Below are 13222 nucleotides of genomic sequence, written 5' to 3'. Positions count from 1 at the left end.
TGTGTGTGTGTGTGTGTGTGTGTGTATATAAACCCACTGACTCAAATATACTATACAAATATACTCACAAAAGAACACAATCTGCACATGCTGAAAAAAACGCCTTATTGGCAGGTTCTTTGTACTTTTCTCAGTATAAGGAAATTATCGTCTATGCTAAAAATGGTTCTATATAATACTAAAAAGGCTTCTCTGACATAACAACAGTGGAAACCTTTCTGCTGCTGTGTGGAACGGAGGCCAGACAGCGATTAGGCTAAAATGCTGGAATACTTTTTCAAGAGCTTCTGGGAAATTAGCTTTCAGTCTAAAACCCATTCATTCATTTTACAGTACACGAACCACTCTATTCTGTATATATTGAACTTGTAATACATAATGTACTGAACGCAACCCTGACCCCTATTACATACACAATGCATAGTAATAGTGAGGTTTAAAATAGACATCCTTTGAGGAATTTACCTATGCACATTTTCATCAACTTTGTGGTCTTCACAGCTACTGCTAGCCTTTGAGAGAAGGCTTAGTTAAGAATAGTTAAGTAAATGTCCAGTTTGGATTAGACTGGTTTATGAGGGGACATTCTACAATACAAGTAATACAAGTATATAATACAATACAATATAGAATTACACGTTGTGATAAAACTTGTGATGTATTCTACAAACCTGGGCCCAATTTCCCAAAACACCTTACTGTAAAGATCATCTTTACGTGTAGAGAGTTTTTCAGAGTGATGCTTGCTCTACCATTTAAGAACTATGTGGTCATATGAGGTTTACAGCTATTAGTTATTTCTCGAAAACTAAAAGCTGATGATGTTGTGCATATTGTCACTTTCAGAATTTTAGAAGCCTTATATGTCAGTTCGTTCCCATTGTAAAAAACACAGCTGCCCCTTACTTCCACTAAAGTCCACTGAATCATACATTACAAGTTATGAGTGTTTTTCTTTCTCTTGTAGAGTTACTAGTTTGGAGATACTGGGTTTTGTTCCAATGGGGACAATTACCTCAATGTAATTATATAGCCTAATCGCCATAGCTGCCATTGGAACTGCCCCTATTAATAAGAATGAGAGACCACGTTCTACCATCCATTCACCTAATTTAAGTAAAGGGGTGGGAGCCTCTTGCAAAGCATTTGGGAAGTTTTCGCTATGGATACTTGAGGAAAGGGGACTAAATACAGAGTGAGGCCACAAATACCTGAGAATTCATGGACATGTTTATCTGGGCAGGATTAAACCGAACACTCCTGAGTTTGGTGAAAAACATTGAGCATTTGTGAAGCAGAACTTGTAAAAGAGGAAATTACTGCAGGACTCCATGTAAATGTAATCCTGTCCTGAACTATCCAACTGATATACATAATATATTGGTCCAAACTCCAGTCTCAACAGGATGCTTTAAATAAGTCATTCAGTTGTGGTAAATCATGTACAATGCATTCAGAAAGTCATTTTCCTCACATCAATCTAAACTCAACACCCCGTAATAAGAAGTGAAAACAGAATTTTAGAAATATCTGCAAATGTCAAAAGGAAAAACTACAATTTTGACATTAGTATTCATACCCTTTGCTATGACACTTGAAATTTAGCTCTGGGGGCATTTATTTTTACCATTTTTCAGATGTTTTTACACATTGATTGGTGTCCAATTGTGATCATTCAGTTGATTGGACATTATTTGGAAAGACAGAGATCTGTCTATATAAGGTCCAACTGCTGATAATGCATAACAGAGCAAATATCAAGCCATGAGGAGGAAAGAACTGCCTGTAGAGCTCAGGGCTACAAAAAAAATCTGCTGTACTGAAAGTTCCCAAGAGCTCAGTGGCCTCCGTCATTATTAAATGGAAGAAGTTTGGATCAGCCCGGACTCTTCCTAGAGCTGGCGGCCCCACCAAACTAAGTAATCAGGGGCCCCCATAAGAGAGGTGACCAAGAACCCTGTGAGTAGTCATCCTGGCTAAGGTCCAAAGATCCTGTGTGCAAATGGGAGAAACTTCCAGAAGTCAACCATCACTGCAGCACTCCACCAATCTATGGAGTGTCCAGCCATGAGCCTATCCTCAGTAAAAGACATGTGAAAGCCCCTAAAGGACTCTCTGTGACTGTGAGAAACAAGAATCTCTGGTCTGATGGAACCAAGATTGAGCATTTTGGCTTTAATTCTAAGTGTCAAGTTTGGAAAAATCCAGGCACTGCTCAATCATCATCTGCCCAATACCATCCCTACAGTGAAGCATGGTGGTGGCAGCATCATGCTGTGGGGTTGTTTGTCAGCAGCTGGGATAGGGAGACTGGTCAGGTTTGTGGAAAAGCTGAATGAAGCAAAGTACAGAGATGTTCTTAATTTAAAAAAAGCCTGATCCAAAGTTATCTGGACCTCAGACTGGGCCGAAGGTTCACCTTCCAACAAGACCATGACCCTAAGCACACAGCCAAGGCAACACAGGAATGGCTTACGAACAACTCAGTGAATGTCCTTAAGTGGCCCAGCCAGAGCCCTGACTTGAACTCAATTAAACATCTTTGGAGAGACCTGAGAAAACATGCTCACAGTCACCATCCAACCTGACAGAGCTTGGCAGAAAATCCCCAAATCCAGGTTTGCAAACCTTGTGGCGTCGTACCCAAGAAGACTGGAGGCTGCAGTCAATGCCAAAGGTGCTTCAACTAAGTACTGAGTAAAGTGTCTGAATACTTATGTCAATGCAATATATTAGTTTTTTCCTTTTTAACAAATGCAGGGGAACAAACTGTGCAAAAAGCAAAGGGGTCTGAAGACTTTCCAAATACACTGTATGTGGTCCTGCTGTCTGGTTAAACTGGAATCAATCAGATTGCACTGCAGTCTATGGTACTAGATGCAGGACCGAGTTTTAGTTGGAACCATGGCTAGTAGGCTATTTCGATCTTGCAGATTAGAGAGCACTTTAGCATTTTCTCTAACGAGCTTTAAAGAGAAAGAGCCGGTCCTAGATCTGTTCAAAAAGGTCTTTCATCTTCCATTGGAGACCCCGGGCGTTGGCTCATCTGTAAACAGAGCAGGTTTGCATTAACAGTTGCTCGTTCTTGCTGGGGCGATTCAGGCCGCCAAGCAGCGAGAGCCGCGTGGTTTTCCAGCTAAACACTCCGTTCTCTTCCCAGTTTCACAGCCCTGGGCTTTACTCAATGAACAGAGCTTTGTTTGTACTGTGCGGCTGCAGGGTCTCCTCTATAAATATCAATTCTTTGTTTCTCGTTTTGCTTTCAGAAAGAAATACACCCCTCCCCCTCCTCCCTATTCTGGCTTGCCCCATGACTGCTGATCAGACCCCAAATCTCTCCCTGTGACTCCAGATCGTTTCTGAGACTCTCTATCTTGCAAGTCATATCTGACCACTGTTTTTTTCTAGGCAAACTCCAGCCTGCTCCTTTCTGCCCACATCAGTCTTTCCGAGTGCCCTTGTCTACTGGGTTATAAACAGACAAAACAGGAATAGTTTCATTCCCCAATGTGGTCTCAGTCTGTCACTGCTCTTCCATCTCTGCCTATGTCATCTTCCACAACGCCCTCATCATGCCTTTACTTTATTTATGCAGTGTGTCTCATTTTTTCCTCCTTGATAACCAGGTTTTCTCTCGGTGACCCATTTTTAGGAGCGCACTGAATGCAAAGAGGGAATAGGACATATTTTTGTACGAGCCTTGAATTCCATCTGGACTGTGAAACAGCGGTCTATCTGGAACGAAGGGGCTCGTCACAACCCACTCCCTCCCCCCACCAACCCAAACCCCCTATTCACTATCCCCTTCTCTGTAGCCATGTATTGCTCCCTTTTCTCCCTGTATTCACTTTTATCAGTGTTGGCACGGCCCTGGCTGGCCGCCTCTCACAAACTGAAGACAACAGCTGACTGCACCCAGAGCTCCAACAGAAACAGCATCGGGGTCAAGATAATGATTCGTTTGGAGACGTGCTCAGATACTGCATTGTGCTACTGCATGGCTGCAGTGTTCCTATCCCATTTTATCCCACAGCTCTCTGCACAAGCACTGCTGCCATTCACACGGTGCACTAAGTGCGCACAAAGCTCCCACAGGAGCAGCATAAGAGAGAGGATCATTCATTCCTTCATTCCTTTCAAATGCTTCGGCATGGCTGTAGTGTACCTATAGCATTTTAGCCCACATCCTGACATTTATGAAGGTATGCTACTGAGATTAGTAGGATGCTCACCAACAATGGCAGGACTCTCTAAGCACAGAACACTAAGATGACCAGTCCTAAATGAAATACTACAATGTCCAATTTACTGTTAACCATTCATCTGCATATTCGACAGCTGTAGAGTTTCCATTTCTCCATTTGTGGCTCCGTAAAGCCTAAGCAGAGTGGAATGCATGCATATAAAGACATTGGTCAATGCTGCCTCACTATCCCCCATCCACTCTCACACTAAAACGCATGCTTTAATTCACCCTCCTAAGTGACATCATCCAAACAGTCATCCACAAGAAAAGAATCAAGCCCCCCCCTTCTTTCTTGAATGTCTAAACAAAGCATGCATGATTCATACAGCCATATTTCTTTTACCAGCTGCAACACATGGACAAAAGTATTGGGACACCTGTTTGACATTCATTGTTTCCATCTAAGGGTATTAAAACTAGCGTTTCCTGCTTGTTGGAGTGACTTGCCTCTACTGTCCAGGAAAGGCTTTCTACTAGATTTTGGAGCATCGCTCATCACCACTCCACCTCATCCCAAAAGTACTGGATGGAGCACCATCATTCCAGAGAACACAGCTCCACCTCCCCACAGCTCAATGCTGGAGGGCTTTATACACCTCGAGCCTACACCTGGCAGTAGGTTCATGTTTATCTGGTCCAGGGAGTCCTATTCTATTGGCGTTATTTTACTACTACAGGGACAAGACAAGCTGTGTGTGTGTTTATTTGCACATCTGTATCAGCAATGGGTGCAGCAATGGGTAAAGTAGCTGAATGCATTCGTTAGATTCCAAAGTAACTGGTGCAAAAATTAATACGTTCTAAGTATAGTTGTGTTTTATTGATTAAATAGGAAACAGAGCAACATTAAGATATACACACACACGCACACACACAAAAATAGTCCTCTACTAGGCATGTGGACAAAGCATTAGACACTGGCAAAAGGATCTATCCATCCCGAGCTTGACTGAAACCTTCATCAACCATACAGCCTTACCTATTCTGATTGTCCATGAAACAGCTAGCATTGTTCCAAGGCTTTATTTCATCAAAGCAGTCTCATCCAAATTGCACTCCAGCCATATCGACAAGCAATCCAGTATGTCCCAAGGGTTAGATCCATAAGCCAAAGTGTTTTTCTCTGACAAGTATTCAAATGGGCATGATAACCGACAGGCACTGTGTGATTCAACACAGTGTAAAAAAAAAAAGAAAAAAAAAGAGAAAAGATAGAGAGAAAGGGAAACATGGGAGAGAGATGTGGAAGCAGAAGGAGCACAGTGGCTCCTTCAGTTTAAAAGTAGGGCATGCGGTCTGCTACATACATTCAGAGATAATGCGAGAGATCCTGTCCTGGTGTTAATGTATGTAGAGAGAGAGATTCTGCCTCTTTTCTCATAAGCAGGAGAGTTCCAACAGAGACGAACATGGATCCACAACATTTGCTGAAAACAAAAGACTGAGGACGTCAGACACGAAAAGGTCTACAAAAATGGAAGTAACAAAGGCTACAAAACTTCTCCATTCGCCATTAGAAAACATTGGCTTCAATGTGGCAGGAAAAAAAAGCACCGATACGTGGTGACGTTCAAACCCCTTTTGATGGTTCGAGACCTGAATAAAAACCACATGACCTGGACGAATAAGACTCCATTTTAAGATTGCGTATGGAGAGCTCCCATGAGTGCAAAACATCTTCATTCACCAAGCAGTTGTTCTCGGTGTAGGTGATATCCTCAAAGCCAAAGGTAATTGACCTGTGCACTGCTCGGTTCCTCAGGGAGAGGTCTACATGGCTTCAGTTCCCAGGAGAGGGGTGTTGTGCTTCAGCATCTGCCTCGGTTTTTTTACACCATAACTTACCATTGAGATAATTCCAACTGGGCTTTTATGTGATCTCTCTCTCTCTCTCTTCCTGGCGGTGCACATGGAATATCCACAGCATCAGTGTCTTTTACAGTGACACAATATGAATAGAAACACCCAGTATATATAGTGTGGTCGACACATGTATTTCGATTCAAATAACAGTAACGATCCTGCATTGTTTCTGTGAGGAGATCTGCTGCAAAAGACTGAGATCGAGCCTGTCCAAGTGTCGGAACAGCTGCGAGTTGGAATGTTGTGAGTTTTGTAGTAGAAAGTGAAACTGCCCCGTTATTTCTGAGGAGCAGTGGCTGTGGCAGTGGACGGAGGTTTATTGCTGGTCCGGCGAACGGGCACTTTAGATACAGGGATCTTGGAGCGTGCTGCCTCTGTTTTCCCCTGCAAAGAGTGGTACGTTGCAGTGGAACCAGGTTTCATAGGGATCTTGGACTCCCTGGGTAAACTTGTTGCCCCAAATATGGGGCGAGAGTCCAGGATATCCTCATGGCTGTGGCTCAGGGTAGGGGTAACAGCCCCCGATCCAGTGGAGAAGTCACTCAGGGGTTCCTTGCTGCTGCTCTCTCGTGAGAGAGAAATAGGGCTTTCCTCTTCATGTACCGGGGTAGGGAGATTCCAGTGTCCCTCGTCGCCATTGGACTGGCCATCCTTGTGGAGCTGCTTAGGCCTTCCGCCACCGCTTACAGGGATCTTACTGAGAGCTGTAGGCTTTACAGCTGGACTCCTCTTCTCTGGTCTGTAAACGGCAACAGGCAACTGATCCTGGCCAGCAGTAGTTTGGGGCTCCACCTTCTGTGGCCGAGCGTGCGCTCCTGTCTTCTCCACCCCTCTTCGCCTGGCCACATCGTCCGGCTCTTTGACGGATGTGGATGTGACTTGGAGCGGAGGAGATTCAGAAGGCAGCACAGAAGTAGCAGAGGGTTCTGGTTTATGTGTAGGTTTTGAAGAGGTAGCAGTGTCTGGTATAGGTTTTGAAATCGCAGCTTGGGGCTTTGCCAAAGATGGGACATGAGATTGAGCTGCAGGTTTAGCAGGATGAGGAGGTCCATATTCTGAAGTTGGGCTTTTCGCTGATACTGACCCACTTTTGTCAGTTTGCGATAAGGGGGGACTTGATTTCGTACCAGGAACAGGCTGCTTTGTTTCGGGTTTGGCAATAGGTGCAGTGTTTCTGCTGGTCGATAATCCAAATGTCGTTACAATTTTCGGTCTGGTAACTGGAGCAGACGGAGCAGGTTTGGTTGATGTGGAGAACGGAGGATATTTGGGTGCTGGTGGAGCGCTGTGAACCGCAGTATGGCTGGGTTTTGTAGTGGGTGCAGGAGCAGGAGTTGGGGTTGGTTTGGTTGTAGCAGTTGGGGTAGGGACGGGGATGGGCTCAGTACTGACAACAGCAGGAGCAGTGGGTTCTGGAGCAGATTTAACTATGGGTGAGATGGACTTTTCAGAAATAGTAGCAGGGGCAGGGGCAGGAGCATGAGTAGGAGAAGGAGAAGGAGAAGGAGTAGCTAGAGCAAGAGTAGGGGTCAGTTCAAGGGTGGGAGTAGATGGTCGAATGAGAACAGGTTTGGTTGAAGTAGTTGAGGTTGGAGTAGTTGGAGGAGATTGCATGGGTTTTGTACTAGGAATTGGACTGAGTTTGGGCAATGGGATAGGAGATGGTACAGGGGTATGAGGAGAGGATGGCTCTGCCTTTGCTGCAGGACTAATGGTAGGGGCAGACGTAGGGGATGGAGTAGGCTTAACTAAAATACTAGGGCTTGGGGAAGATGCAGGGGGAAGTGTGGACTTCGTTGTTGGACTGGGCATGGGTTTAGGAGATGTGGTGGAGGAAGAAAAGGGCTGCGCTGTAGTTGTAGGAGAGGGTTTAGAGGAAGATGTAGAGCTAAGGGTAGATGTAGGAGAGAGGGTAGGTTTAAGTTTGGTCGAAAAAGCAGCTGACAAAGCCTTGTCTTTCTTCCCAGTTTCATCTGTTCCCTCCACCCGACTGCTGACTTTGACCCATTCTGCTTCTACATCAGCAACTATATCTCCACCACCCGTCAAAGAGTCAAAACTCAGTATGGATGAAATGTCTCCAAGCAGTGTGCTCAGTCTGTCGTTAGTTGGAGGTTTAGTAGTTTCGCTCACCTTTGTAGTGTCCTCGGACGAAGTAGGTTCATCCTGCGATGCAGGGAGTTGCTGCTCAATCTCCGACTCATCCGGAGACCGAGGCGCAGGCCTTGGAGTCAGAGTCAGGTTCTCCTTGATGATCTCCACACTGTTGGAACGGGAGGCAAGGAGGGGAGGACCAGGTTCAACCTCGTCAACCCCCTCCTTATCTCTCCCATGCCAGCGTACACTCCCAAACAGACCCTTTAGGCCTTTTCTCTGCCGTCCAGCCCTCTGAGACTCGGTCTGTGCATACCGCTCTCCCCCGCCTCCTTTACGACTTCGCCGAAGCATATTGAGAAAGCTCAGCGATTTGGCAGAAGTGATAGAAGAGATGGACTGTCTGGTCGGGGTTGTTTCCAAGTTACCCTCCCTGCTTGTGGGCTCCTCCATCGGTGCGTCCTCTTTTTGACTCTCCTCCTGATCCAAGTCCATTGATTCAGTTTCTGGAGCCCCTGTCTCCGTTAATCCATCCAAGGTTTTGCTCCTTGAGGGGGGTGATTTGGGTTCTGCCTCGCCTTTGCCGCGCATAGAAAAGATGCTGGCCATGCTGCTGCCTGGCTTGCGCTTGCTGAATAGCTTCAAGGCCTTTCTTATTTTACCTGGTGGCTGAGGATCGCATGGTGGGGGCTCGCAGCTCTCTGACTGGGTGTCCATATTGGTGGTCCACTGCAGCGTATCTCTGTCCTATTGTTCTCTCTCAGCCTGCCACTAACACAGATGAATTACATACGATGAATTAAGGATGAGTAAATAAATATATCTCTATCTTTACCTGTGCTTGTGCAGAATAGCAGCTAATGCTATGAATCTGATTCTGTTCTTGTTCCTTCCTTCTATCACAGCTCTCTCTCTCTCTCTCGCTTGCTCGCTCTCTCTCTCTCTCTCTCTCGCGCGCGCACTGTTCCTCCCTCCCTTTGCCTCCGCCCTCCTGCTCTCTCTTTCTCTCTGGCTGCTCCATTTGGTTTCCATGGCAACTGAGGGTCTAAGCAGCTTTCGTCAGCAATGGAGCGGAGCCAAGGGCTGTCATCATCGTACTCCAGACGCTGCTCTTTCTCTCTCTCTCTCTCTCTCTCTCTCTCTCTCTCTTCCTCTCTCTCTCATTTTCTGCGTTCTCCACCGTCTCATCCTTTTCCATCACATCCATCGATCTGTCCTGCTTCTACAGTATGGTCCTTCATTGCATATGAACATCGGAATTGCAGCTATTGTGGAAAACACAAAGACAAAGAAGAGCTTGCTTTCAAAAAGTCCTGACAGATTTACACAGCAGCCACTCAAAAAAATATAAATCCGTTAAAATAATTCAGGTTTCCCCTATTTAAAAAAAAAAGAATTAAAAATGACATGCAGGTTGCAAAATGCTGTTATCTACTGTTTACGTTTTGCATTATGCATTAATCGCTAAGTGCACTGTCTGTGCTTAAGCACAGTTTCTCCCCAGTGTGTTCCCTTTATTTCCTTTTACATGCCAACTCTCCCTTGCTCTCTCTTCCTCACACACAAACTCCTAGAGATTACAGCACGATCTATATAATATTCTCCGCCTCCTCCTTTCCTCCATAACAGTGTCAAACGCTGTTTCCGAGAGTCCCCGTGGACACGAGAAGAGCACTCTCACCACTACATCTCATTATCACTAATCTCACTCTCACACTTGCTCTTCCCCTCCTTCTCTCCACATATAATCAAGCGTGTCCCCCCAGTCCTACTGATAACCTCTATCCCTTTACGTCCTTCCTGTGCATCTATCTCACTCTTGATCTGCTTAGTAGGTCCTCTTTTAAAGCACTGTTCTCTCCTCCTCGTTTCTAGTTCATTACCACGAGACAATGCGTGCATTCATCCCTCAAGTGGTGCTTTCATTGTGGCTTACCAAACAGGGGCTACTCGCCAGCCTTGAGAGACCCCCCACACAGGAGACGCACATGCAGAAGCATCAAAATGACAAAGCTTGTTCGGGACGCGATATATACGTAGGGGCGCGAAAGCATAGCCCAGATAGCCGCAGACTCTGAATGGTTCTGGCCCAGAATGTATTACACTGGTCTACCAAAAAAGTAAGTAGCTTACTAAAGCCTTATTTGGATGGGAATCGTTTCACATTGGGTGGTGGAGCAATGAACTTTACCACAGTACGTCTGTACGACTTAACAGGTGATGAGCATGGGATAAGAAATCTCAGCATAAATGATAGAAATATTTTTAGGAATTAAATAAATGTTTTTGTGGGAAAATTGGAAAATTTAGGCAATAAGCTACGGCTCGCCTTCTCAAATTGAACGCTGAAAGACGTACAACACCTGAGCTTTGCCAAAAACTTGACCAGAGGTACCTTAATGGCCCCTCGAGCGCCTCTGCATTTGAGAAAAGCTGCAAAAAAACGTTTTCACAGGATATGACGCAACATTTACACAAAATTCATATAACCTGAGGTTATTTTTGTGGCAAAAGGTAAAAGGCGCAGAATCTTTACTTACTGGTCAGTAAAAAATGACTGGCATGGTGCATTCAGACTAGACAAAAAGCTCAATAATGACAATAATATCCAGGTGCAAAATAGTACCATCTAGTGGAACCTCCAGCAGTCCAGTCCAACTCTACAACTCTAACAATTCTGCCATGATAATCAGTAAATGTTTTTGTACGGCTATTGCCAGTCACAGGCCCTTAGAATTGCCCCCCCCCCCCGATATTACCCCACTCCCCCATGTAAACCTAATCCAGTCCGAACAGGACTGAAATCTCACTGCCTTGTTTGAAATCTTATTTAAGAAATGTAATTACGACTCATCAATCACTCCCTCTCTCCGAGTCAGTGCTCGTCCTACGATGAGTCAAAGCCCATGCCCACTGCACTCAAATGCAGCTGCAGGCCAAATATTCTGGGCAGTCAGTGAAGAGCTGGGGCAAGCTATAATTTCTTATTGCGTGGCATACAGACCATGTGCACACACACACAAACCATGTGAACAAATCAATAAAACACACATTTCTTGCTTTCTCTCTCTCTCTCTTTCATTTGCTTTCCTATTCTCTTTCATGATGCCCATTATGTTTACAAACTCCTCAGACTTACACTAGGGGTCATTAAGTTTCATGGCCCACAAAGCCACAGATTACAGTCAAACGGTGGAGATTAGCTACATGCTTTCATTTGACAGAAATGCACTGGTGGAATCGTAGCTCACTGCAGTCAATGCAGTGGACTGACCTCTTTGAAATCTGGGCAAAATCTTAGCATCTAGTGGAACATCCAACAGTCCAGTCCTATTGAAAATTAGTGTGGGAGATGAAGGTGAGTATAAATACATTGAAACTCAGTGTGTTTAGTTAGATGAGCCTGAAGGGAAGATTTGCCTTTATTCATGCCCAGCACAAGATCGCCCTTTCTTTGAGGCTCAGTGTGAAAGAAAGCTTTGTTCTTGTGACATAACCAAGGGACCCCTTAGGGCCTGTGAAGCAGTGCTGTGGCGCTATTGCACTAAATAGACCTGAGTGTGTTTACCTGCTAATAAAGTTCGCTGTCGTAACAAAACACTCCACTGAGCAGCTTTACTCTGTACTGATTAAATATGGGTTATGCACGAGTCCAACCTTTGCCCGTTTAGATTTTATAGCTTGTATCAATCAATCAAAGCCTCACACACTTTAGTAAACATCTACTTGTCTTGTCTGTAAAACATTTAGCACATGTCAGCTTTCTGTAGTGCTGCATTCTTCTATCAGGCTAATGATAGATATTAATACACCTTAATACACAAGTACAGATAAGCAGAGATGACAATATATCTGATATTAACTCTGGAACCTTAAGTATGGCCCAACTACATATTTTATTTGTATTAATCAGGTTTATACCAAGTAAGCATTTTCTACTGATAGCGGTCTGATATTGATGCCACTGCTGCTAAAAGTGTAACTTGTGAAAAAAAGTGTGAAAGTCACCCTCACCCCACCTCTTACCCAAAGACAAAGCAGCCGTATTTAATTCAGTGTATAGCTCAGTAAACTCCTTTTCATTTCCACTTTTAACATTTTAACAAACAATGCACTTTTGGACCCCCAAGAAAAACAGTTTGGGGGCATCTGCCGTGGATGTACATACCGCCAAGTGATGAGGAACTGGACTCACTCTCATTGAAAACAATCTGAAAACCCTGTTGGAAACACACACACACATAGAAATCATTAAGAGGTTGATTTGGACATGGACAATCTAACAGTTTAACAGTCAGGGGGTTGCTATGTGCTATGTGTCCTGAGGGCCCACTGTTCCCTGCTCCCTGCACACCTGGCCTGAGTTGAAGTAGGTTTGTCAAAGCAGTGGAGGCAGTGGGCCTCCAGGACCAGGCTTGAGGACCACTGGTGTAAAGGATCCTAATGGTTTAATTCACATTCAATGAAAATCCAAGCTCTTTTGAGGAAGCCAATGGTGACAGTGGCAAGGAAAAACTCCCTCTCATCAAAAGGAAGAAACCTTGAGAAGGAACCAAGACTTGAAGGGGGGACACATTCTCCTCTGGTCGACACAAATAACATAACAGCAGTAGAATAAAAGGGGAGTAAGGTCTTTATTTTACGGGATTCTACAGGAAACTAGCCTGTAATGGTAATCACTAAACCAATTCCATTAGCAAAAAAAGCATTAGTTATTAAGTATGTAAATAAAACTAGAGAGAGAGAGAGAGAGAGAGAGAGAGAGAGAGAGAGAGAGAGAGAGAGAGAGAGGTGATACCACACCCTGCTAAAAGAGCAGTGGTTGAGCAGAGGTACTATAGGTTTTGTCATTGTGGTGCTGCCATCTGGTGGACAAGAGTGGAATTGTTGCAACTGTATTTTTGCTACAGCGTCCAGGAAGAATTTTAATGGTAGTAGAAAACTTTCATTTTAGATTAGAAATATAGTAAAAATAGATTTTACGGTAATATAGTTCAGACACATTGGCTAGCATTTATG

General features: G+C 44.5%; 1 protein-coding gene across 1 annotated transcript; it reads right to left on the bottom strand.

Annotated features, from left to right (window-relative positions):
- Positions 1 to 5040: 5040 nt before the first annotated feature.
- Positions 5041 to 9241, bottom strand: LOC140536695 (uncharacterized). The gene has a single exon (XM_072658658.1). The coding sequence runs from the start codon at positions 8918 to 8920 to the stop codon at positions 6386 to 6388; it is 2535 nt and encodes an 844-aa protein (XP_072514759.1). The 5' UTR covers positions 8921 to 9241; the 3' UTR covers positions 5041 to 6385.
- Positions 9242 to 13222: the final 3981 nt, after the last annotated feature.

Source organism: Salminus brasiliensis, chromosome 16 (assembly GCF_030463535.1).
Source record: "Salminus brasiliensis chromosome 16, fSalBra1.hap2, whole genome shotgun sequence".
NCBI classification, from domain to species: Eukaryota; Metazoa; Chordata; class Actinopteri; order Characiformes; family Bryconidae; genus Salminus; species Salminus brasiliensis.
This window is presented reverse-complemented; position numbering and strand designations above follow the sequence as displayed.

Coding starts and splice junctions, on each gene's coding strand:
- LOC140536695 (XM_072658658.1), bottom strand. CDS start 8,920: ATGGACACCCAGTCAGAGAGCTGCGAGCCCCCACCATGCGATCCTCAG.